Raw genomic sequence first — 27521 nt, forward strand, 5'->3', positions numbered from 1 at the left:
AGGGGCGTCTTCCACCTCTGCCCCCTCCTCTGCCTCTAGAGGGGGCATCACCCTGTGTGCCTGGGAAAGATCCTTGGGGTTTTCGAAACCACATTTTCCCACCACGTTGCCCTTTGGGGTACGGTCTGGAAGGGGTGGAAAAACGGACTCAGACAGCAGACAGTCTTTCCCTCCTGTTCACACCGGGTAAGGGTCTCCTTTACTTTGGGGCCAAAGAGAGTGGCACCATCAAATGGGGCGTTAGTAAAAGAAGACTTGAAGGCTTCCGCAAATGAACATAAGCGCATCCAGGATTGCCTGCGAAGAGCAATCGCTGAAGCTGCTGCCCTACTCGATCCTTCGGCTGCGTATGATATCAGTCTCATGGATGATGGATGTAAGGGTATTTAGATGTGCTGTAACTTTCTCCGAGACCGCAGCATCTGTAGTACCCTGGAGGGTATCTCCCAGCTCTTTGACTAGATCCCCAACGTGTAAAATGGTTCAAATAGTTCAGGGATCGCATAGAAAAAGCCGCTTAACTAAAAATGCGCTTCCCGTATCTGTCCATAGTCCTAGAATCTTTGTTAGGCGGATGGACAGATGAGGAAGATTCCGACATCTCCTTTTTCGTGGCCGCTGCCACCACCATGGCGTCCACTGGAACTCCCTTTGTGAGGTAAGCCTTGTCTTGGGGTGCAGTGATGTACTTATTAGGCTTCCTAGGGACTGGTTCCACCGTGTCAGGTGTCTCCCACGCCCTTCGAGCAATCAACTCCATTAACTCATCGAAGGGCGGAGTGACCCAGGAGGAGGAAGGGCGAGCACCGAATGCCTTCAGCAAGACTGACTCATCCTCAGAAGGGGGAAGGGACTGCCAATCACCTCTCTGCTTCAGGATCTCCAAGATGTCAGAAAAGGAGACAACTTCTGAAGGTGACTTTGGGGACCCTTCTGACTCATCCAAGTCAGTATCGGATGTCAAAGATTCTTGGAGAATCTAAGTGTCTCCTCTTACACGATCTTTTCCTAGGGACTTCTTTGGGGGGGAGCATCCGAAGAAGCCTCCGAGGAAGAGGGGGCACCCTCCAGGGGTGGCTGAGACACCGGTGCTAGACGCTTGGATGTGGCCGTTGGTGCAGAGGAAGATAACAGTCCTTTAAGGGGAGGAGAGGCTACTTCTACTGATGTGGTTGTCTGGGTAGACAACACCTTCCTCATGAGATCGAATGCCCCCGGGTCCCGAGTCGAGGAATCTCCCGGTTCCGAAGAAATGGGAAGAATCCCTAAAACAGACACCGAAGGCATCGACCCCGAGGACGGAGCCGAATCGATCCGCGCCGAGGCCCCGAGAGGAAGAGTCGGAACCGAAACATCGGTTTGACTCTCGGCCCCGGAACCAAGGATGGATAGTCTGCTCCGAGACTCCGGTACCGGATCCGACAGAGTCTAGGTGAACGGAGCCGACCGAGAAAAGGACGGTTCTGGCACAGAGGGCTCCACAATCAGTAGATCAACCTCTTCCGGCTCCAAAGACTGGACAGGTCTCGGAGGAGGAAGGGATGGAGATAATGGAAGGCCTTCAAGTTTCGACACCAATTGGGTGGAAACAGAGATAAGTTTGGATAGGGCCATATGTTCCAATAATTTCTGCACCACACGGTCCACATCGATGTCGGAGAGGGCTTTAGAAGAACGGGTCGAAGGAACCGAAGACTGAGCCGACCTCAACAGTGTCGGGAGGGAGCTCCATCACCGGTTCCAAGACTCGAGGCTCGGAAACTGACAACAGTTGAACACTCGGCCCCGAAGTCTGTGGAACCGGCGATCTAACTTTAGCCGAAGAGCTCGGAGCAGATGACTTGGGCTCAGATGTCTTAGATTCCTTCGAGGACTTGGATGCCTGGTCAGAAGCATCCAGAGCCTATCTGTCATGACCCTCCCACTGAAAGAATGACAAATAGAGCAGTCTTCTTGCAGATGGAGAGGGCCAAGACAGTAGATGCAGGAACTATGATTGTCAGTTACTGACATTTTTTGCCCACATTGGCAACGCTTAAACCCCGATTTAGCCTTTTCAGACATGTCACTATAAGAGAGAGAAAAGTCAAATCCAGTAAATAGTCAAGTCCGGTAAAATTGTCAAATCCAGTAGTGATAGTCAATCCGGTTGTCAAATCCAAGAAAGGGTGGTAGGCCCTGAAGAGAACTAAGTTTTAACAACTTAACGGTACCGAGATTCCCTTAACCTTACCACACACACACACAAAATATCACTAAATAACTTTATATACTAAAGTACCAAGAAAAAATACAAGAAAAAAATTCTTAATCTTATCTCAGGTGCTCGAGCTCAACCCAGTGATGCGAACGCTGCAGCGGCAAACTAGATCTGAGGTAAAGGCAGAGGGGGATTGTGGGTATTAGGTGATCTCGAGCTTCTTCTCGAAGCAGAGCTTGCAAGCGGCCGACATGGAGCCGAGGATCGGCTCCGAACCCATGTGTAAGAACAAAGGCGAGATTGAACACTCACATTATAGCTTATAGGTTCATACTAGGCTATCAGGCCAGCCTAGAGAGCTTAAGAGCACCTTACACACAATAAATCAGCTTGAACAGAACTACACACAGTTTGTGCACCAAGCCCTTCAGAGTTTTCTTTTTTTTGCCAGAGATGGGAGACTAGAACCCTGAAACAGATTTTTACTTTTCTACCAACAACTTGAGTCCTTACCTTGGCAAAATGCATATAAAAATAAGGGTGGTGAAGAAAGTGGCTACTGCAGCAGTGATCAAACATACTGTTATTGTAGGTTTATTTGCACAACTATGCTATATTGGTATATTGAAGATTTACCCAAGGTTGGCATGGTTTAATCACGAGGGCGAAGCCTGAGTGATTAAAGCCAACCGTGGGTAAACTTCACTATACCACAACCACGGAGTCTGTTATTGCTATTATACAATGACATTAAAGGGGGAACCCCCCCCCCAAAAAAGGGACTTTGTATAACGACGCATTAGTATTCTTCCACCGGTGGTGGTACACTGCTTCCTTGTATTGATGTACTTGGGTATGCGTAGGAACGCAAGTACCATATGCATGCGTAGTACATCAATGCTTTGAAACAGAAGCAATGGAGAGAAAAAAAAAAAAAAAAAAAGTTCCCGTTGCTCAGTCAAAAAAAAAGTTTTGGACACTTTATACCAACGGAAGACACTCTGGGCGACCAGACCTTTTCCCGTTGGTATATTGTGGGATTTACAATTGGTACACTGGCCAATTTAGCGTGCCCATTTTGGAGTAATGGGGGGGGGGTCATTGTATAATCATTTGATGACTGCTACAGTAGCTTTAACTGTATCAACCACCATAATTTAGTGGACAAGGAAGAGTTGGGATAAGGGTGCAGCTAATGCCTGTGTTGGGCTTAAAGCCTGCAGTAGACCTTGAGAGGAAGCTAGTTTGTAGTGCTTAAAAAGTATGTACAGAGGACCAAGCTGTTGGAATCCATCCCTTTCCAAAAAGGACCTAAACCCTGCACGGAACAGACTTTGGTAGGTATGACAATCAAATGGCACTAGACAACCATTTAAAGACCGACTCACGCTGAGAAGACATTCTGTGGAAAAATGCACAAACTTCACAAAGCTACTTTCAACTAAAATAATTGCATGGGGTAAATACACCCCCCCCCCCAAACATACATATCAACTCCAGTCGCTGAAAGCAACAAGCAATTCAGTTGTTGCACTGCCTTTCCAAGCAAAATACATTGGTCAACTTTTTACTTTCCTTTAGGGAACATCTACTTTGAAAAAAAGGCTGCCCTTATACCTTTAAGAAAAATGTTTCTGAAGGCTTTAATTCTGGCAAGATATCAAAGTGGTCTGTGGACATGCAGTGTACAAAGAATTTCTCATTTATACCGGATATTTCTCAAAGTGCCTAAAAGGGTATTAAGACTACCATCAAGGCAGATGGCTGAAGTGACAGGGCTGATCAAGCCACACCACTTACCACGCAGGTCCGGTCTTTGAGGAAGACTGGTAATTACCTATGGTGATTTCCAAAAAGGATCACTGTCACAATAACACTTTGGAGAGGACCCCCCCCCCCCCCCATTAAGACAGACAATGGATCTTAGTAGAAAGGCTTACAGGAATATACCTGTTCAAGGAAATGAAAAATTTTTCCATGCTTGCAGGAGTCCTGGAGCAGGATTATTCCCACTGCTTGCCATTTTCCTTGCTTCTGAAGGGGGGAAAAAAAAAAAAAAAAAAAACTCTTGTTTTCCCGCCTTACTGAACTAGAGTAGTCCAGTTTCAGAGTTGCTGATCCCTGGGCTTTTGTTGTAGTTCCTGTTACTGATTCATAGCCTTATTTGGAAGGAGGGAAGTTTCTTTGCTTACCAGTGGGAGTGGGAAGCACCCAGCAACCTGTTAGTCCAATTTGGTGAGGTTTCAGCCAGTAACTTGTAGTCTATTGGTCGTTTTGGGCCAGTTCCTAGCTTTTTTCAGCCCCCTGATATAAAACACGCTAAACGCGCGTTAGGTTAATCAGGGTTAAACTATTCGGGCTACCTAAAGTCCACTCTTCAAATTTTCCCTTAAAACAGCCTTCCTTGAACTGTTCTACTGATCTAACCTGCGTATCCTATAACTAAAAAGTTAATCTCTACTTGATTCCCAAGTAGACTATTCTCTATCTGTAAAGCCTAGCACTTGCTCCTACAGTACTTTTCACCCTGATATAGTGCTTTTATTATAGCTAGTACCCCACCAGCCTAAAACCCCTTTCTCGATCACCCACATCCCCCGGAGTCTAAGTTTTTTTTGTCTATTCCTTCTAGCATGTCGAGGGATCAGTTGCTAGTGTCCTCTCCTGCTCAGCTGGTGAACCTGGGAATATTGAGGCAATGTTACAATTGCCTCATGTACACAGACAACCCTCTCCTCCTCCCACAAAACACAAATACATGTGAGAGATGCAACTATACAGCCAAACTGGAGGCTGAGCTCTCTCAACATAGGACGCTCTCTCAACATAGGACTGGCAAGACCAGACAGGAGAAGGTAACCACACACACCACGTACCCAGTCTCACATAGTACTCACACAACTTCAAATCATACACACAAAGACATACTCGGAGGCTCTGATCAAAAATCTACCAAAACAGCAGAGGCCACCAAAGCAGACACCCAAACTACCACCACCTGCACAACACATGCAACACATAGACCACACAGTCAGTGTGCCAAACAGCCACAGCCCTTAAGGCCAAACACAATGCCAGACACACTCGTCATTGGTAACTCCATAGTCAGACACAATGACGTCCCGCTCACCAGACTGAGTAAGGAGAAGGTCACAGTAAGCTGCCTGTCGGGTGCTAGAATCCGCCACAACGCAAGCACTCAGGTCTCTCAACAGCAGGTACAAGTACGACTCTGTCATTGTCCACGCTGGTGTAAACGACCCGAGACGTACCTCCTTGGACTACATGAAAAGAGACATTGAGGAGCTCTGATTATGTAGCCCAGGCAGGTATGACCCTGACCTTGAGCAGTATCCTACCTTCACCAAGAATGATGCCACAATACAGAGATAAGATGATCAGCTTTAATAACTGGCTTAAACTCTGGTGTCATTCAAAGGGGATCCAATGTCTGTCTGCCTGGGATGACATGCTGGACAAGCCACGCTGCTTCGCAAGGGACGGCTTGCACCTGTCACCACTGGGCTTCTGGATATTGGCAAAGGCTCTTGCCACCCCCATAGTGCCTTTTTTAGGCAAGGCTCAAATTCTAAACCTACCACCGTAGAACACAAAAGGAAAAAAAACTAAGGGTAATGCTGCTCAATGCCAGAAGTCTCAACCTCAAGATGCACGCACTTGAGGCCCTTCTCAGTATGGAGAACATCGATGTCTGTGCTGTGACAGAAACCTGGTTCAAGGCTCCTGAGAGCACCCCAGCACCATCAGGTTTTACCTCATATCATGCGTTCCGGCCCCAAAATCCGGACAACACCAAGAAAGGAGGGGGGTGTCCTTATTCATCAAGGACACCCACACCTCAAGGTTGGTGGCAACGCACGATGCAGAGACCATCTAGGTGCAATTAACCATAGGCAAGACTGCTCTGTAATTTGTAGCATGTTACAGGCCACCCTCTCAAACTCAGGAACCTCACACAGCTTTCCTGAAAACACTGGAGGGGATAAATGTATCTCCAAACACCATCATACTAGGTGACTTCAACTACCCTAATATAGACTGGGATCACTAACTCAAGCCCAAACACTCTAGCCCAAAGGTTCCTGGAGTTCATAAACTCAAATGCCATGGAACAACTAGTCACCATCCCCACAAGAGGTGAAAACATACTTGATCTCATCATCACGAACATGGGATCACAATGTTCAACACCGGAAGTATACCCCTCACTGGCGAGATCAGATCATAAACTAATCTCACTGGAGGTACTCATCCCGCCCCCACCTGAGATAAAAAAGGCCACAGTGAAGAACTTCTCAAAAGCCGACTTCACACTTCTAAAGACGTGTGGTCACCGAGACGGCAGCAAACATTACTCAAGCCGCTGAATCACTTACAGATGCCTTCTACCAGCACCTATAGGACTGCATGGATCAGGCAATCCCAAACAAAACAAAGACTCTTTGTACCAAAGGCAAGCGTCCAGCCTGGTGGACCCCAGCCATAAACAAGCTCTACAACAAAAGGAGGAAGCTACTACAAGATAGAGCAATATCCTTAAAAGATAAGACACCTCTGATCATTGTAAGTAAAAAACTAAGAGCTCTCAAAATCAGGCAAATTTTGAGAGAAAAATCACTAAGGACTCAAAAGACAATCATAAGGCCTTCTTTAGCTATGTTAGAAACCTGGGAGGAAACTCCCAGATATGCTCAGAATTAGTTCAAAATGATGTGAAAATTACTGAACCTACAGACATTGCCAACATACTGGCTGACAGGTTCAGTGCAAACTTCTCTCCCCCCCGAAAGGAGAGAGATCTATACCAGAGGATTATAGCCCCCCAAAAATCACTAACGCCCAGGTGAGAACTGCTCTCTCCAAGGCGAAAAACACAGCATCCATGGAACCAGATGGGGTCCCCGGCTGCGTGCTCCACGAACTCAACCCGCAGTTAGGACAGCAACCCAGTTTGGCTTTGTCAAAGGCAGATCATGCCTTTTAAACGGTTGACTTTTTTGAAACAGTCACCAAGGCCATTGATGAGGGAAAGGCAGTCCATACAGCCTACCTAGACCTGGCAAAGGCTTTCGACAATACCCCACTCAGGTATCATCGAAAAACTCATCAGCTTAAATATAAACCCATACATCACAAGATGGGTTGCAAACTGGCTAAGTGACAGAACCCACAGGGTCAGAGTTGCTGGCGCCATGTCAGACAAAGCCTGTCACAAGTGGTGTCCCACAGGGCTCAGTCCTGGGCCCACTCTTGTTCGGCATCTACTTTTCTGAAGTACAAGCAAACACAGGAGGGTTATGGCTGACAGTTTGCAGATGACTGCAAACTGGGTGCCATATTCAAAAACACATCCGACACATATCCTTCAGAAGGGGTCTCAGAAACTGATAACTGGTGCCAGAGCCATGGCCTAAAGTTAAATGCCAAGAAATGCATGGTCATACCCTTCGGGAAAAACAAGGTTACCCCTAGCTACCATATAGGTGGCAATCCACTGAGCACAGAAGAAGTGATCAGGGATCTGGGGACCCAGGTTGACAGTAACCTATCGTTTGACACTCACGTTGCTAAAGTAGTTAGGAAGACCTTCTACATTGCCCACCTGATCATGAAGGGATTCACATCTAGATCAAGGGAGGTCGTCCCCCTGTACTCATCACTCAGACCAATGATAAAGTACAATGCCCCATTCAGAATGCATCTGACCAGACACCTGCAGCAGCTGGAAAGGCCCCAAAAGTTCCTCGCCAAAGGGATAAAGGGTCTCAAAAATATGTCTTGCGCTGCCCGACAAACTGCAGCTCTATTCAGTCACTTACAGATTGCTCAGAGGTGACCTGTGCCTGACATACAAGGCCATGTCAAACCCAGAATTGATGAACATGCTTCCTCAAAAAAACCTAGATCCCTCAGAACTACAAGGGCGGGAGACTTAAACCTTGACACGGTTATTAATAGGACGTGCTGGATGGACAGATTCATCACCCAGAGACTCCCTATGCTGTGGAACAAAATCCCGGTACATGTGAGGCAGAGCACCTCACTGGCCTTGTTCAAGAGAAATCTTGACCAATGGATGGGAGATCACAGATATACCCCAGGGATTACCTCAGTGTCACTGCTTGACAGAGGCACAGCAAAATAATGGGCATAGTTTTCTTCAAAATAAAGGGGTGGCGAAAGCCACACAACTCGGCTAGGCTTATAAATGCCCTTGGGCAGATAGCCTAGTATGCGTTGAATTCATTCCTGGAAAATCACCAGGAGTCAATTTCCAATTGTTCAGGTCTGCCTTGGTCCTGCTCAGCCTACTGGCAAGCAAAACCTTGCTCTGACATGGTGTAAAATGCCTGACGATTGAGAATGTGCTGCAAAGCTATATCCAGGCTGCCACAGCTAGTCTACAGACAAGACCTAGTCCCTCCCACTTTTTAATCCACCATACCATTGTGGTACTGCCTGTAACATGTGACGGTCAAGGAGACCAGAGACTGAAAGCATTACTGTCAGCATCCAAAGTTCTGCGTTGGTTCTTCATTTCAAACGCATTACACCTGTACTACCATAGATCTGGGGAGTGAAGGATCTATAGAGTAGAGTCTCTATTACCCGAACCAGCCTTCCAAAGATTTTAAGAAAAAAAAGTCAATTCATCAGCATGTTTGAGCTGGCAGCCAGCATGTGTGTGAAAAATATTGTCCACTGGAATTGCTGAATGGTCGAAAAGCGTATTCACGCATACAGAACAAGATTTTAGAAGGTTTTTTTTTTTTTTTTTTTTTTTTTTTTAATTAGATCCTATACTTTGACTACCTGAACAGTGATTATCTGAACTACTACTCTACGTCCCAATTAGTTTGGATAAATTGACCTAATGCAGTTATAAACAGAGCTGGAGCATAGGTTTCAAAATTAACAGGTCCAGGGGATCGTTTGACAGAAGCAGACCTGAAAAAGGACTTTCATCTTGAAAGTACCATTGAATTTCTGAAAACTTAGATTCAAATAAAAATAGGTATACCTTAATGAAAACAGCTACATGTTAAATATTTACACAGTGTACTTCAGCTCCAGTTGTGCAAACAAAAATACTTCCTGCATTTTGCAAGTGTTCACAGTGCTAGGTTTCTGGGGGGTGGGGACAACCCTGTCAAGGTTAAGAGGTGTCCATACAACTAGAGAAACAAAATTGTTTAAAACATGAAGGGTATGGACAAGGCGTGCCAGTCAGATGCACCACAGTCCCCAAAGGCCTCAAACAAAGAAGAATCTCCAAAAAGAGAAGTCAGAGTAAGCCAACAGAGCTATGGAAAAAAAAAATCTTTAGCCTTCCACGATTCAGAGGAGATTACTAGGCTAATGGCCCTGGGGCCCTTACAAGCCTAGCAGTTTTTTTTGGGGGGGGCACAAAAAACCCCACCTCAGTCAGCACCATCACCCCTTGTCAGTGAGGGACAAGGGTGGAACTCCTGGGACAAATTTGTGGTTTTCATAGGTTCATACTAGGAACTGCCCTAGGGCATTTATAAGCCTAGCCAGAGTGTGTTTGGCTTTCGCCACCCATTTTAAATTAATTTTGCTATGCCCTTTTTCGAGGTTAGTATACTGTGCCTCTAACAATGACACAGAAGTGATACCCAGGGTAAACCTACAATCTCCCATCCACTAATCAAGATTCCTCTTGGAGAGGAAATGAGGGACTCTGCCTAACCTGGACTGGGATTTTATTCCAGAGTGAAGGGAGCCTCTGGGTTATGAATGTGTCCCTCCAGCATGTCCTATTTATTTCAGTGCTGAGGTTCAAGTCTCGAGCGCATAGCTAGATGGGATTTGGATTTTCTGAGGTGCAGCATGTCCATTAATTCCAGGATGGACATGCCTTTATATGTCAGGCACAGATCGCCTCTGAACAGGCTGTATGCCACTGAGTAGAGCTGGAGTTTCTTTAACCGGGCAGCATATGGCATCTGTTTGAGCCCTTTGATCCTCTTCGTGAGGTACTTTGGGGTCTTTCCAGTTGCTGCAGGTGTCTGGTAAGGTACATCCCAAAAAGGGGAATTGTACTCAATTATGGGCCTGATGAGGGATGAGTAAAGAGGCAAGATGACCTCCCCTGATCTAGATGTGAATCCCTTCATGATTAGGTGGGCTATGTTTTTCTAACCACTTTGGCCACGTGGTTGTCAAATGAGAGATTACTATCAACTTGGGTCTCCAGGACTCCAATTACTTCTTCTGTACTTAATGGATTACCACCTATGTGGTAATTTGCGAGCACTTTGTTTTTGCCAAAGGGGATGACTATACACTTTTTGGCAGTTAGCTTAAGGCTATGGCACCAGTTGTCTGTTTCTATGAGGCCCTTTTGGAGGATGCTTGTCGGCTGGAGTAGATTATGGCACCCAGTTTGCAGTCATCCGCAAACTTGGTCAGCCACAGTCCTTCCGTGTTGGCCTGTACCTCCGAGAAATATATACCAAATAAGAGAGGTCCCAGGACTGAGCCTTGTGGGACACCATTTGTAACTGTTTAGAGTCTGACAAGGCTCCAGCAATTCTAACCATGTGGGTTCTTGTCCTTGAGCCAGTTTACAACCCATCTAGTGACATAGGGGTTTACATTTAAGCTGGTGAGCTTCTCTATAATGCCCGAGTGGGGTATTGTATCGAAGGCTTTTGCAAGGTCCAGGTAGGCTGTGTGGACCACCTTCCCCTCGTCAATGGTCTTGGTGACAGTTTCAAAGAAATCAACCAGGTTTAAGAGGCAGGATCTGCCCTTTAAGCCGAACTGGGTAGGATCCAGTGTCTGTAGGTCCCAAATATCTTTATTTAGGAGGTCCATGATGATCCTTTCCATAGCTTTGCAGACCAAGCTAGTCAGGCTTATGTGGCGATCCGTTGAGGCACCACCTTTGTGGAGAGGGACCACTGATGCTGTACGCAACTCTTTGGGTACATATCCTGTAGTAAGGCTGAGACTTAACATTAGGTTTTATGTTTGGGTTATTCTTGGAGTTAATGTAGGACGCAGCCCGGGGACACAGTCTGGTCCCACTGATGCGGTGTTTTTTGCTTTGGAGAGAGCAGTTCTTACCAGAGATGTCAGGGGGGCAGCACTCTGCTGGGATAGATATTTGCCCTTTTGGTGGGGGGGGGGGGGGGTTTGCACTGAACCTGTCAGCTAGGATGTTGGCAAGGTCTGTGGGTTCGGTGTGTTTTTTGTCATTTTGGACTAATTCTGAACATATCTGGGAAATCTCATCCAGGTTCCTAACATAACTAAAGAAAGCCTTGTGATTATCCTTAGTGTCCTGTGCAATTGTTCTCTCGAAGCTGGCCTTAGACGATTTTATGAGTGCCTGTAGTTTTTTTTTGCTAATACTGATCAGAGATGCCTTCCCTTTTTTTGGGGATTTTGCTCTTATGTAGTAGCTTCCTCCTTCTGGCTGGGGTCCATCAGTCTGCCTTTGGAGGATTGGGGGCTTTGAAGGATTTCACCTCAGTTTTGAGGCGTGAAATTTGCTTTAGAGAAGAAGTTTTTCACTGTGGTTTTCAGGGCAGGAGGTGGAGTCGGGATGTTTTCCAGTGTTCTCAGGAAGGCCGAGTGGGGTTCCTGGGTTTGGGAGGGTGGTCTGTAGCATGATATAAACTGGAAGGCAGTTTTACCCACTGTTAGTTGCACATGGAGAATCTCTGATGCTTCATGTTGTGCCACCAACGGAAGTGTGGGTATCTGACTAATATTTATATTCCCCCTCTTTCTGTGGTTCGGTCCAAGTTTTTGGGCCGAATAACCTGGTACTGCTGGGGTGCTCTCAGGAGCCTTGAACCAGGTTTCTGTTACTGCACAGATATCGATGTTCTCCATGCTAAGGAGAGTTTTGCGTGAGTGCATCTTGAGGTTTAGACTTCTGGTGTTGAGTAGCATTACTCAGTTTCTTATCCCTTGTGATACCTATGGAGATGGGTTTGTCTTTTGAGCCTTGCCTAAAAAAGGCACTATGTGGGTACCAACAGCCTTTGCCAATATCGAAAGCCCAGGGGTGACAGGTGCAAGCCATCCCTAGCGAAGCATCGTGGCTTGTAGAGCATGTCATCTCAGGCTGACAGGCATTGGATCCCCTTTGAATGACACCAATACTTAAGCCAACTGTTGAAATTGATCATCTTGTCTTCATATTGTGGCATCATTCTAGGTGAGGGTAAGATGCTACTCAAGGTCAGGGTCATACCAGCCTGGGCTACATGCTCAGAGAGCTCCTCTATGTCTCTTCATGTAGTCCAGGGAGGTACGTCTCAGATAATTCACACCAGCATGGACAATGTCATTTGTACTTGCCTTGTAGTGACCAGAGTGCTTGTGTTATGTGGCAGATCCTACTGCCCGACAGACAGCTCAGTGACCTTCTTGTTCAGCCTGGTGAGCAGGACGTCAGTGTGCCTGACGATAGAGTCACCTATTTATAAGGTGTGTTGTTTAGCCTTAAGGGCTGAGACTGTTCGGCACACTGGCTTTGTGAGCCGTGTGTTGCACGTGTTTTGTTTTGGGGTAGCAGTTGCTTGGGTGTCTGCTTTGGAGGTCTCTGCTGCTTAGGCAGATTTTTATTTAGAGCTTCCAAGTATGTTTTTGTGCGTTTATGTGTTTGGTTTGCTGCTGTGGTAGGTCTATGTGAGACTGGAATTGTAGTGATTGTGGTTTCCTTCTAATATTGGGAATTCCTTTATAACTGAAAACAAGGGCCAGTGGGTAGTGCTTTTAATTTTTAGTGCTGACTTATAGAATTGCTTTAGTGAGCAAGTGCCAGGTAACTTAAATGCAATGTGTTACAGGTAACAAATGCAAAAACGACAAACAGTAACTTTCTTTCAAGTGAAACAAGGAAATAAGTACAGTAAGCAATGCAGATATCACCAGGGATCCACAGAAGGACTGAAAAGCCATGTTTTAGGGAAACAAGCAGCATACAAACAAAGCTAGATTCCGCAGGCCTAGATCTAGTCTATGCTACAGCAAACAAGGTGTACCAATTTCAGTAAGAAACGGTTCAAATATGCAGGCACTATAAGCCTTTAAAACGGTCATCTAACAGTGTAGTGCCTCGTGGGCGGTACTGCGCAGCTTGGGGCGTGGCATACATGATTGACACAGAACATGCAACACAGAATTAAAGACATTTTCTTCTGGGAAGTTATCAATGTAAATCAAAGGAAAAATAAAGAAATAAAATGTTGAACAGTAAGGTTAGTACATCCGGCACAAAAGTAACTGCTTGGAATGTGATTTCCGTACTACAGCAAATAGCCTAGTAACATTGAAATAACAGTAAAGCGCACACATTATTCATTGGAGCAAACAATCGCCTTTATTTGTAGCACACAGAAGCTAAAATGCAATGTATGGAATAACCACATGCATTGCAAAGGACGTGACATTATGAAAACAAGTAGGTACACATGTAACCGTTACTGGACATGCGTACGGAAACCCAGCTCTTCCTTGTGCTCCTCCTGGTGCGGTCTTATATGTTCCAGAAGGCACAAACAAGTCCTCACTTTACTGTGATTTACAGTAAGGTGCATACACTGTCCCTCATAATGTGGAAGAGATACTAACCGCGTATTAGCAAGTTGAATTATGTCATACGATGTTTAAACTATGCTGGTTTTACTTATAAAAAAATATAATGTAATGAATTAATATGATTAATTTCTGTTTACCACGGATATCTGTTAAAAACTGAATGAGTGACAGACCCTTCCAATGTGGAACATGACCTTTATAAGACTCCAAATGATGTACGTTCCTCTTAATGAGATATATTTTAGTATGTACTGTACTGTCCATTTACAACGAACAGTTCTTATTTTACCTGAGCTCTGCATTTAGTCTACAATAAATTGGGTGGTCTAGGTGTTTGTCGGTTCTGCTGCCCATAACACTGAACCGCTCCAGGATGAGGAAACAATCCGGAAATAATCTAGGATGCTTTTAAAACATTAAATACTTTCGAGATACAAGTTAGCGTGCATTTTCTGAGTAAGAGGGTTGCACCTCTAATTATCGTCTGACTTTCTATGCTGAAAAGTTTTGTTTTTGGTTTTGAATAAACTGTAAACAGAAATGGTGGTGTCTAAAGAACGGAATGTTTGAGTCAGTGCAGTTATGGGTCGTCAGGGGCAGGGTTTGCTACTGCGCATCCTGCGAGGCACTACACTGTTATATAACCCCTTTAACCAGATATTCCCAGCCCAGAAGGGCAGAGTCCAGCCTCTCCTCCCACAAGAGTGCAGACCACAAACCTTCTTAATGTAAAACAACTGTCCTGAAGCACAAGTGCTTAAACCAGAATTAATACACTTTTAGAATAACAGACACTGAGCCCTCAATCAGCAGTTCCAAACTTAGAAGGATGTAAGCTACCTGTCCTGCCACCACAGTGCAGGCCACAAACCTTCCTAATGTAAAACAGCTGGTCTGAAGCCGAAGTGCTTAAACTAAAATGCTTAGAATGAGTTACACCAAGCAGTAATATACAACTGAGTACTTTAAGGTGACGCAAAAGCAAAATAAAGTAGGAAGAAACACAAATACAGTAAAAGCAAAAAAAAATTGAGTGAGCAAATGAGATGGGCCCAGGAGTTACAGGACAGAAACAAGTCCAAATGCAGGCCTTCTAATCAGAAAGAAGACGGAGATGGAAGACCGCCCAAACGGCCAATAACTACAAATTCTGGGTCAGAACCACTCCTTATATGGTAGGCAGGATACATAGTGCTTACCACTCCCACTGATAAGCTAGAAGGCTTCCCTCCAACACAGAAAGGCTTGGGGGGGCTCAGAAGCTTACAAATAGTCCTGGATACAGCAAATCTGTATCACTAGATTACAGGAAAGGTAGGAAATAGGCTTACAATTTTATTTTTACAGAAAAGTAGCAAAAACAATTCACATGCAGTGCAAGCTGGCACACGAGTATGTAGCAATATTAGCACACACAGTTTGAAAAAATGCAATTAAATTAAAAAAAAAAAAAAAGGAAGTGCAGAAAGGGTTTATTAGGTAGAATGCGGTAAAGAGATGGGACTGGGGGGTGTCCCAGATCAAATCTACAGTGGGGCGGGCACTGCAAAAGCCATCAAATTTAAACTACAACCAAGAACAGGAGGGGGGGGGGGCAGTTTCAGAGATGTGAGGAATCAAGAGTGCAAATTATAAAACCAAAAAATATATACGGATCTCTGTATATATTTGCAGAACAGTAAGACAGATATCCAAGCAACAATTTAGCTCTAATACAGAAAAATATACTCAGCTCTATATATTTGCAGAGTGTCTTGCAAGGCTGTCTCTCAACACACAGGTTCCACTTTAAAAAAATCCACTCATCAAGGTTGCATTTTGAAGAGGGTCAGTGAGGTACAACAACACACATGGGAAGTCTGTTCCAGAGACGGGGCAGACTCTGGGAGATTAACCAGTCTTCTCCAGCAGGTTTTGATATTTCATATTAGATTTAGACCCATCATTTCTTCAAGAATGTTTGAAAAAATTTGGAAGGGGGGTGCATACATGCTTTAAGGTCATTCCTGGGCTAATGGAACATGGACCACTTTCCCTATAGGTAATCAATGGATCAGTGCATTTCACGCTGAAGATGTGATTACAGTGAAGTTTCACCCATCAGCAGAAAATCACCACCTTCCAAGAACCCACGCATACTGCATTAAGCATGTACACTCTGAACCAGTTTTATTTCTTTGGGTAAGTTAGCAATAACTAAAGTTATCCAAGGACATTGTCCCAAGACAAGGGACAAGAGACTTCCTCCTTGCCTGCTGATTGCGACTGCTACATTTCAGAAGCAAGGCAATCAATCCTTGCGTGAGGGAATCCTGAAAGGCCTGCAAAACAAGAAATTTCCCAATTTCTAGGCTTTACACATTGGACTTTGTTGTGGACACTCATCCTGCAACTGAAACATCCATGGTTACCCATCACAGACTGCAGATTTATATGAACTGTCAAAATAACTGGCATCAAGAAGCCACAATACCAGGCATTTGAGATCCAATATTAAATGAGCAATGGCTGCATGTTTATCCTACAAAAGCACTTTCCCACTTAAAATTGGAAAACAGCAGCTACCATTAGTCCCAGTATTCCAAATCACATTACTGCCAACATTACTCTAAATAAGAATTGTCCACTGCCACAAGCTGGAGGAAAATCAAGACACCAGCATTAGGAGACGAGCTAGGCACAAAGCTCTACCAATATCAAGCCTCAATGTAGATTACTGTCCATCAGGTGCCATGCCATAGCTGACATCAAAACCAACAGCACTAAAAGAGGCACTAAAAGAGGCACAGAAAGTGAACTATATGACCATGATGTAACAATAAAATAGGGATCACAGGAAACTAATAGCTGGAGGAGGTACTCCAACCTTAAATATGGTGGCACAGGATCAGACACCTCAGCGCCGTCTCAGTCAGTCTTAAAGTTTATGCTCAACATTGATAAAATATCTGCCATACATAATCAATTCAAAGACGGCAGCATGTACAGAGTTACTGGCTACGTTGTGAGCCAACTGAATTCCACTTTGCCCCCCCACCCCCCAAGAAAAGCAGTTTTCCACGCTTTTGAGATAGGCATAATGAATTCCACATCTAGCTAAGCCTGCAACTCCCAACTTCACATAATCCAACTATAAAGATGGATTATAAAAATAAAAACCTGACAGCTTGAGAATGTCAGATTCAGCCCAGAATTACACTTCTAGGCTTTAGATGGGATTAGTTTGCATCATGTGGACCATTTTCTTTGGGGAAAGCTCCCTACCCACTACATGGAAAATGTTAAGGGAAAAGATACAGCCAAAAACGGGCGTCCTTTCCTCAAGGGCAATCCTTAAACTTAACCGTAAAAGAGGTTCACTGGGTGAGAACCTGGACAGTACAAAGCAGAGGCACCATCTCCAGGCAAAATCTCATCACTAGTTTGCTCCTCCAAATTGCAGCACATCTGTCAGTTTTTCCCAGCAAGTGCCACAACGTACATGCCAATGAGCTAAATTACAAAAAGTTTTAGTATAAGAATAGGCATCAGCTAATTACACAAGCAGGAACAAAGTAGTTAAACCACATTTACTGAAAAAGTCTTACACTGTACACAAACTATAGAAACTTAAAGCGATAAACAAAACCTGCAAAATATCTACTTAAGCACTACACTGTCTACTACAAGCAACGAATGTCTCTACCAGCAGTAGAAACAAAATTCAGAAAGGCTATGGCCTAGATTAAAATTACAATGAACAGTCAAGACGACAAGAATCAGAAGTAAAGACGCTTTAGTAATCTGCAGACTGTAGCAGCTCTAATCTAAAAGTGTGGGACCATTTGAGAGGAGATGTGAAACTGCAAGGCATTGGTGTGCAAGTGTGGAATCCTATGAAGTACAAATTCATGCTACACAATTAGTATCCTTCTTGAGAGAAGAGGAACTGGACTAACAGAACTGACATAGCATTTACATTTGGGCCCTTGGTTTCCTAAAAGTCACACCCCCATAAGACTAAGGCAGAAAACAGCCAGCAAATGCAACATATCTTAATCCCCCCAAAAACCAGAGGTAGGCCCAACCTAAATACTGGTGTAAAAGGTTGACACTTTTTTGGAATGGTAAGACATACCAACATTTGAGACTGAAATCTTTCAATCCCATGGGAGAAGTCCCGACAGAAGTCGGCCCTCAGAGATCATGTGGCTCACTATATGGTATGGATTGACTACAAAAATAGCATTTGATAGTATCCCATATTCATGGGCAAAAAGTGCTTAAAAACGTATAATACACCCTACACTGATAGACTGTAGTGACCATGAAATAGTGGCAGATCACTTTGCAATTAAGCCATGGCAGACCACTTTGCAATTAAGCATTGATAGAGGACAAATCATTATTCCAGGAATAAAAACTCAAATGGGGAGGGAGAGGTATTCCAGGGTTGACTGTCACCGCTGCTATTCTGCCCTGCCCTTAACCACAAAGACATCTACTTAACAGCTTAGGCCATTTTGACTCCTAGAAAACAAAGTGTAAAGACTTATAGGTCAAGGATTTAAAACTGTAAAGCTAATCAGAGGAGGTCAAAACTTTTTCAGATAATACAAGAATGTCATTTGGTCTTAATGTGCAAAAACAACCTTTACAGGAAAACTGCAGCACCAAGAACGTCATACAAGAGAACTTTAGAAAGAGAGTGTACTAAATATTTGAGAATTGAGGAAAGAATAAAACATGAACAAGTGCGATTAAAGCTTAGTAAGGAATACTTTAGAAGACTTAAATCCTGAAAACAGTGTTGGCATCTAGAACAAAATCCAAGCTATAAAACAATTTGCTCTTCCTGTCATAACTTAGTTTGAGTTATTGACTTGCCCCAAAACGTGTTGGATAGATTTAATATGAATACAAGGATGCTTCATGCTCACCAAATGACTTCCAAAAAATCCGACATACCAAGGATTTTATATTCCCCATTCCAAAGAACGGATAGGCCTCCTTGAAACAGATTTACAGATATGCAATCATGGGACCGCACACATCCACTGGGACCGCACGACCCAAACGTAGTGAAAGTTTTGAAACATAAGAATAATTTTAAGAGGACTTCCCTGCTTGAAGCATATCGGCGCCAAGCAGGAATGGAAATCAAACCACAGGTAGATAAAACGGGCAACTGAACGTGAAAAAAAAAAAAAACAAAAGGACATAAGGTGAAAGAAAACTTCTGGAAGATAATGTTTATCAGGAACGAACGCAGAGTGGTAAAAGAAGTGAATTCAAATGAAGAGATGGAAGGTTAATATTGGCGGTACAAGATAGTGGGCTACATACACAATATAAAAGTCCACTGAACATGTGGGAGAGAGACAAATGTAGGTTTTGTAAAATAGAACTGTTGCACAACTCTTTGCTGGTTGCGACATACTAATGGCAGGACTGTATACTGAAAGGCAATGTGGCAAGACTGATGCACCAGGAATTGTGCAAACATTACGAAAGTGAATGTAAACACAGGAAACGTGAGCCACAAATAATAGAAAAGGCAGTCTATATTACATAGGATCATTCATTGCCAACAGTTCAAAAGACAAAGGCCAGTCCCAAGACAACAGGATTGATCATTGAAATGGCAATACCCAGTGACTACTGTGACTTGGGTACAGAAAGTCATAAATTAGGAGGATTTGCAGGCAGAAACTAAGAGCAACGTGTCAGAAAACCAAATGGTCCAAAAATTGCAGAACGAGTTAATAGTGGGCATACTGCGGGTACTATGAAGAGCACTTCTGGCTGACGGACTGAAATACTACTAATTTATGAACTTTAATCGTACTTTGGACTTGGGAATGGGGTCCATTCCAGTCATGTATTAGAAACCAAAAAGATAGAGAAATTAGAGAGAGACCCCCAGATATAGTATTCACACATTCACACAGAGCATATGTCCATATGTCCAAGTGGCAAGTGGCTACTACAACATATTAAGGGATGTGATATATACTATATAATACACTTCACACCCATGATGTATGATGGAAAAATGCAAATGCAAATTGAGGGATTGTGGAAACATGAAAAAAGGAACCACTCCACTCACCAGACACCTACAAAACCCACCACCCAACCCACCCACCCCCATGGGGCTAGGCCTCATCACGCAGGGCCCACCTGGCACAACTGGCACAATTGTGTACACACACACAGCTAGAGCAGCTAGAGCATCTCTGATCTCAAAATGGATCTCAAAACAACAACAACAATTGATACATACTCGAAATGATTTAAAAAGTCTTGTTTCAATCTTTGGAGATTGAACAGACTTGTATATCTGTTTTACCCTTGTACTGGAATTTTAAAATTAGTATCAACAACCTACATCAACTTTCCTTATTTACACAACATTACATAATTATTAAATTACTGCCTTCCCTCAAGCCTTACACCTACTATTTATATTCTGCATGTATTATTTTCATTCTACCTGGAAGGAAAAAAAATATGAAGTCTGAAAATAAACATGCAAGCACCTTAAAGCAGAAATTCTGAACCTTTTGGACTTTGTTGCATACTTGAGGCAATACAAGAGTCTTTTTTCTAATCACAGTTATGCAATATTTTCAAGACTTTCTAATCACAGTTATGCAATATTTTCAAGACTTCCATATGTGGAATTAAGAGGCAGACAAAAAGGAATACAGAAGGCAGTCTCTAAACTGCACTTGTTCCTGCCTGGAACCCATTCACAGTACTGACAAAATGTGCAACCCACACCACAGTAGTATGTAGCACAATTTATTATAAAAGTACTGATGGCCTTGACCTAGCCACACTGACAGGCACATCAATCTTCACAGAATCACTGACCACAGCAACACCTAAACCAAACACTGGTCACCTGTGCTGTACCTAATTCACCCCTCCACACTAAACTTCACTGTGGACAAAATCTACAATCACAGCTACAATGGTTACAAGACACAGCACCATGCCCCAAGCAAACTACACAATTAGTCAGTTTTCACAGAATGGCATGATTCAAGCCAAATAGTTCACAATAAGGTGAGCCCATTGAAAGGGTGAAGATCCCTGTAGTCCTCTTTTGGCTTTTCCCGGTCAGGGGTCGCACAGCAGAACTCTGGTCCGCTAATGATTGGTAGTTTATTTTTACGTGCCGAGTTACCAGCCCTGACGCGCAACCTTCAACAAAGGTACATCCATGCACGCATGTCTCCACGCAGAAGATGCTCTAGCTGAATTTCGAACCTGACAGCGTCTTACTGCGAGGCAACAATGCTACCAGTGCGGAAAGGGTGAAGATACCTTCATCTTAAGTGGCATAGCTTGTTGCCATGGTGAGTTTCTGCTGTGCACTGCTTTTGTGGCTGTTGATGTGTGTCTGTTAAAAGGATGAAGATCCCTGTAACAGATTGAAATATCAACGGCCACAAAAGCAGTGCACAGCAGAAACTCACCATAGCGACAAGCCACTCAAGATGAAGGTACTTTTTGTGTCTCTCAAATTTTCCAGGTTAGGGTTTGCCACAGCAGAACTCCGGTCCGCTAATAATTGGCAGTAGATTTTTACGTGCCAAGTTGCCAGCCCTGACGCACAACCTTTAACGAAGGTACGCCCATTCATGCACATCTCCACAGAGAACACGCTCTAGCTGAGAATCGAACAGGACAATGCCTTACTGTGAGGCGACAATGCTACCGCAGCACCACCACCACCACCACAAATTCTTAAAAGTGAAGATACTACCTGAATAAATTCCAAGACCAAACAATTTACATAAACCTCAGCTACTCAGTCTTCAGGCCATTTGGCATGACACCAAATATGGTAATTATGTATACATGCACAATACACAAATACTTGGGGGATGTCTGTACAAAGCCCTATCCATGGCAAAATTCTCAGAGTAATTCTAGAGCTATGACCAACTCATCATTTGCCTCAGACAAGATTTTACATCATCACAGAACTTGCCACTGAAAGGGCACTGTCAGTCATCATCCACTACTACAAAAAAAAAAAAAAAAAAAAAAAACAAGAACACACTCCAATGAGAAAATTTAAGACACAGTAATAGCGTTGACATCTCACCAAAATAAACATTCTGCCTTCAAAACAGGCACACAGAGGTGACTGTTCAAGCCAAAACTGACTAACAGTAGTTAAGTATTTGCACAATAATAGAAACAGTCTACATTCATCTTTTCAGACTCATACATTTCTCCTATGCTTCACTAATTAAGAATCACCAGCCTTGTTGTAAAGTTGTTACACCTTTTTGACAAAGATGGAGGTTAAAGCTTTTACTGTGTGCCAAACAATGTCTGGCTTTAACAATTACAGCTGTATGGGGACAAGTATGTAAAGCTTGCAGTTTTTGTTGAAAGGCGCTGATGCTATTGTCCAATATATTAAGACACCTGCAGCACAGAGTAGGGAGTTAAGCTACACAAGGTCTGCGGCTGTATTACTGCTAGAGAGAATAGTGGCCATAACATGGACCCCTGCGGTACTCCTACATTGTCAGGACCTGGTGTAGGTGAACCATTCACTGTACATATCTAAAAAATCTGGTAGCGGGTATAATTTACCTTAACCTGGTTCAAAAGCTAAATGTGCAGAATAAAAAAAAAAAAAAGGTCAGGGATACGTTTCTAAAGCTCCAGTCATACCTCCACCTCCTTGTTTCCCCCACTTTCGCACATGGGGTTAGGATAATCACTTTAACAACACCAATCCAAAGCCAACATTAACACTGCTGGGTGGCTAACCCGGCACTGATCGTTCTTTCATACCACTCACACGCCAGTGGGCAATTTCAAGTGTCAAAGCCACCTACTGTGTGTGTGTGTGTGTGTGTGGGAGGGGGAGAGACGGCGACGTGTGAACTATAATGTCTATTAAAATGGCTTCATTTCTTTCCAAAAATGTTTTGGGTTGTATATTACAAGGAATTGTTTCTAAAAGAAGTTCTTTGCTGTGTTAGCAGCCATTCTTGCTCTTTATTTCAGAGTATTGTATTTTTTCAAGTTTCAAGTTAATGGATCATTGTTTCTACATATTTCAAGCGGAGCTCTTAAGATCTGAGCATTGCTTTAACCACAAGTGCCAGTCAAGGACATTCTTGTTCTCAACTGCCTTTTGATAACTGAAACCACTATTTCCAGTACTGGCATTAGTACTTCAATTAAAAGGACAAGGCGCACATTGGGCCTCACATAACCCAGTTAGTTAGCTGCACGGTCACTGAAAGAAACAGAAGAGGACAGAAAGTAGCAGAGTGTCACATCCATCTTGGGGGAGATGAAAGACTACACAGTCTTGCTACAAAAGCAGCATTAAGAACTTAGCAAAATCAGTGCTGTAAGTGGTATGGTACTTCCTGGTCTGGAGGTTGCACATGTGCCAGACATCAAGCAATCACTACAAAGCTTCTAAGGTAGCCGCTGAGTAGTGGAAGTTATGGAACACTCTGCAGTTAAGTGTAACACTACAACAGCACCCTTAATCTCAAGTGCTCCGATGTGGGTCAGACTACCCCCAAGGAGACCAACATGGGTCCGGCAGACCTGCGGGCAGTTGATGTTATGTGTAGGAAATAAACAATGCTGTCTCCTGAAGAGCCATACAGACTCAAAAAACATTTCATCATGGTTTGGAGTTTCCTACATTTTACCACTCCAGGACTATTTACAGGTTTTTAAATATTTTTACATGTAACTTCTGAGTCTGACCACATGGAGTCTAGCACATTGAAGTGACCATGATGGTTCAGTCTGCCTCTAGGGAGACCACAACACAGTGCTAGTCCGTTTAAAAAAATGCATTGTGCAGGCCTCATTCTTCCTAAAGCTTCTGTCACTGCATTGATTTTAGATGCATACACTATTGTCTTTCAATCATTTTAAGTAACATTTCAAACCGTTCAATGACTAAAACACAAACATTACAAATGCCACAGAACAGCTTTTCAAAGTGCTGTTTTTACTGTTGCTTCTTTTACAATAGCTAAATTGCAGTATTTTGTGAAGCCTGAATTGGACTACTTTGACTTATCTCCCACCCCCACCCCCTCGCACCCAACTTCCCTAGCTGTCAAAGTGCTATGGGTAACTTGAGCTGTTACCTACTGTGATTGACAGCTCACAGCAGGAGACTACTTGTTCCGTTTCCTTGTTCTAGCCTTTACTTTCTGTATGGGTAGGGGAAGGACCAGGAGCTGTGACATCACAGCATGTGTGGGTTTTAGGAAGGCTGTGGTGATGTCAAGTTTGTGGAGTGAATTGGCCTGAAAACTGTCCGAACTCAATGGCCTTGATGACATTAATGAATTCCGTTGTCCTTTAAGTAAAATGGGAGTAAATAGCTGGAGATATCTGATTTTGTAATAAATGCCGATATATAAAAAAAAAAAAAAAAACAAAATAAAAAACCCACCCTCAATTTTTTTTATAATCCCCAGTGTACTGGCTCACCAGATGCACAGTAGCAGCTATCACCCCACACCCTGCAACAGATTGACAATGCAGTTTACTCATGAATAAGCAATGTCATGTGTTTTTCCGCCGCATGAATATTGACTGGGATATGTCCAACTACACTAGGCAGTCATTTCTAGCTGTAGTGACTAGCTACTTGTGGATTTTACCTTAATTTTCTTACCCCCCCCCCCCCCCCCCACTACTTCAATATACCAACTCACAGATAGGAAATTTAACACGGGTTATCTGGGACATATTTAGATACAGTTATGCGGCCTGACAACACACTGAAAGTGAGGACACAACATTCTCATACCAGAGAAAGACCTCAGTTTTATTTTGGAAAGCGATGTCAATGTATGAAATTTATGACAGGGAAGGAGTACAGTTGTATGCTGTTGAGTCTTTCGGCTTTTCCCGGTTAGGGGTCGCCACAGCGAACTCCGGTTCGCTAATGATTGGTAGTTGATTTTTACGTGCCGAGTTACCAGCCATGACGCACAACCTTCAACGAAGGTACGCTTATTCACGCATGTCTCCACGCAGAAGACGTTCTAGCTGACAATCGAACCGGACGGCGTCTTACTGCGAGGCGACAACGCTACCGCAGCACCACAATTGTATGTATTGTTTTATTTTTATGCATTGGTCGCCTAAAAATCACAGCAGAACCCACTACATCTTAGATGCCATGGATAGCCAACACTAATTGTATTCTTTATTACTTAGTATATTGCTCTAGAATGACCATCTCGAAATTTGGTGCTGCAGCAAAATTAAATTTGTAGCATTTATAAACAAACAATTACGCAAATAGATTGTATATAAACCCTACAGGTCTGCATCACTTAATTTATAAAAAAAATGGAGCCTCACAGCTGCAGGAGCACAACGCACATATGCTAAGCAATTACTGTATGCACGACGTCACTAGCAAACCTGTATGACATGCCATTCGTTGTCATACTTGTCAATCACCCTCGCAAAGCGCACTGCTGCCCGAAACTGCAGGTGAGCTAGTACACATAGGCTCACAGGACGACACCAGTCTATTGGTCCGGAGGCTCTTAATAGCCTAGCCAAGAATTTAACTCATGTTCTCAGTCAACACCCATTTTCCCTGTCCAGCAAGGACATAGAAAATATTCTCCTGGGACCCCACCTGTTTCCTATCCGGTCGTCCAATCTCCTCTTAGATGGCTAGTGAAGTACTCTGCTTGACCTGGAGAAGTGTATTCCACAAATGCGGGGCCCTTTGGGACACATCTATCCCGCCAACAAGGGCTATTAATGTCACAGACCAGGTTGAGACGTTGTGCGCGGGTTGCGCGAGTGCAGTTTGACTTACAAGGCCCACCAATGCCTACAATAAAGTAGATTAGTTCTAAACAGAACCCAAACTCAACGCTGTTTTGTTTCCTCCAGAGAGTGGAGTAATACAATTTTAACTAGACCAGTATTTGAAGTCGCGACTCGAGTGTTGCTATCCTTCAGACTACCCTCCACACAAAAAAAAAAACACTAGGCCTCAGAAGACAACCACTCTGTCACACACACAGGAAAGTGGTACAACAAAAGGTAAAGATCCAAAACTGTGACGGCTCACCTGAAAGGGACTCTAAGCAGTACGGTCAACATTTCATCCTACTCTCCACAGCTTTCAACCTTTTGTTTCCAACATAACCAAACAATCAGGTTAAATGTGAAACATTACACTAAGTATTTCCATTTCGATGCGAGACTGCGAGGATGTGGACCAAAACGAGGAAAGTCATTGAAACTGAAGTAAAATTCTTTGTATGTGCGCATACTTGGCCAATAAATGTGATTCTGTTTTATCGAGGTCAGCGTGAGCTGTACGATGCTGTCTTGGGAGTGAGAAACATACCAAGCGATTCTTGCTGGACAGTTGCCAAGATATTTTTCTTTGGATGGGAAGACAATGGCTCTATACACAACAGCAGCATAGCCCAAATGTTGCGGCTCATGTGTTACCCGACAATGGGATAGTACATCTCACTACAACCTTCAAAAGTATACACATACTGAAAGCGCGAAAACATGTCGTTTGATCACACTAAGAGAAACCTCCCACGCCATTCCCCTTTAAATTTTACCTTAACGTACCCTAATAAAAGATACATCATACTGTATACACACTCGTAAAATACAAAAACTAACATAATGACAAGCTGATCGCACAAATACTACGCATACCGTTCCCAAACGATACAAATTAAACGCAGAACATACAAACCAGACTCCTAAACGCAAGGAGTCTTTTCACCGATAATTCGCGGGCCTTCGATACAAAGACTACAGTCATTTTTATTTAAAAAAGCAAGAGCAATCCAACGTATTTAGTCATAAAATTTATAACCCACAACTACCATAATCCAATAGTACATCTGCCGAATAAAGTGTGTGATCCATTACAGACAAAAACATTTTCCAAGGGTGACAAGACACTCTGGCGTCAAACCACTGCACACTAACACTCATACCATAAAAATATATAAAATGAACAATTATTTGTATTATCTCCATATCTCACTCTTATTATAAACCCTACTTACCATGGCGGCGATTCGGATGGCTCCGCTTTACAACGGATACAACTCCAAGTAAAAGACTACAAAAAAATTCCGCCGCGGGAAGCCAAAAGGTACCCGCCGAACGGCTGATTATACCAGAAATGTGTAGCTTTGAAACCGGAAGTGTACTATACAATTAGTTCCGTTCGAAAAACAAAGGTTACGCCTTCAGTCTTGTTTAAACTATACCAACGCAGAAAACACAGCTACCAATCTTCCGTCTCTAAAGTGTGGAATAAATGGGCACATATGTACCGCTCCACCTCCAAGCGTTACAAATCATACCAGAGGGTCAGGAAGAAGAGGACTTTCTTATTTTTCATACGTAAAGGTCTTCGTCTTCGTACATTGCATCCTATATAATTAGTAGTAGTGACTAAATTTAATTCAGGCATGTTCTCATAAACAGGTAAAATATAATGAGGAATATCATAAATCTATGAGAAGCAAGGTTAAAACTGAGGGCCAAAATCAAAGCACTCAATGGATCAATAAAAATCCAGAAGTAATCAGTGACAGTAAGGGACACATTCAAAAATATTAGTACCATACCTCTCACATCAAGAAATCTGGACAAAGACATAAATAATGTAGGGACAAAGGACCAAAATAAGGACACTTTTTAAATATTGCTC

At 43.4% G+C, this 27521-nt stretch overlaps 1 protein-coding gene across 1 annotated transcript in view; it reads right to left on the reverse strand.

The window, feature by feature from the left end:
* The window catches only part of LOC122817013 (small nuclear ribonucleoprotein-associated protein B'), a 293067-nt gene extending 266049 nt beyond the window's left edge, over positions 1–27018 (reverse strand). The window contains exon 1 of the mRNA XM_044090125.1: positions 26869–27018. Within this exon, the coding sequence (XP_043946060.1) occupies positions 26869–26871 (3 nt within the window). The 5' untranslated portion in view covers positions 26872–27018. The remainder of the gene's footprint in view (positions 1–26868) is intronic.
* Between the last annotated feature and the right edge of the window lie 503 nt (positions 27019–27521).

Source organism: Protopterus annectens, chromosome 12.part0 (assembly GCF_019279795.1).
Source record: "Protopterus annectens isolate FY-2018-M chromosome 12.part0, PAN1.0, whole genome shotgun sequence".
Taxonomy (NCBI): Eukaryota; Metazoa; Chordata; order Ceratodontiformes; family Protopteridae; genus Protopterus; species Protopterus annectens.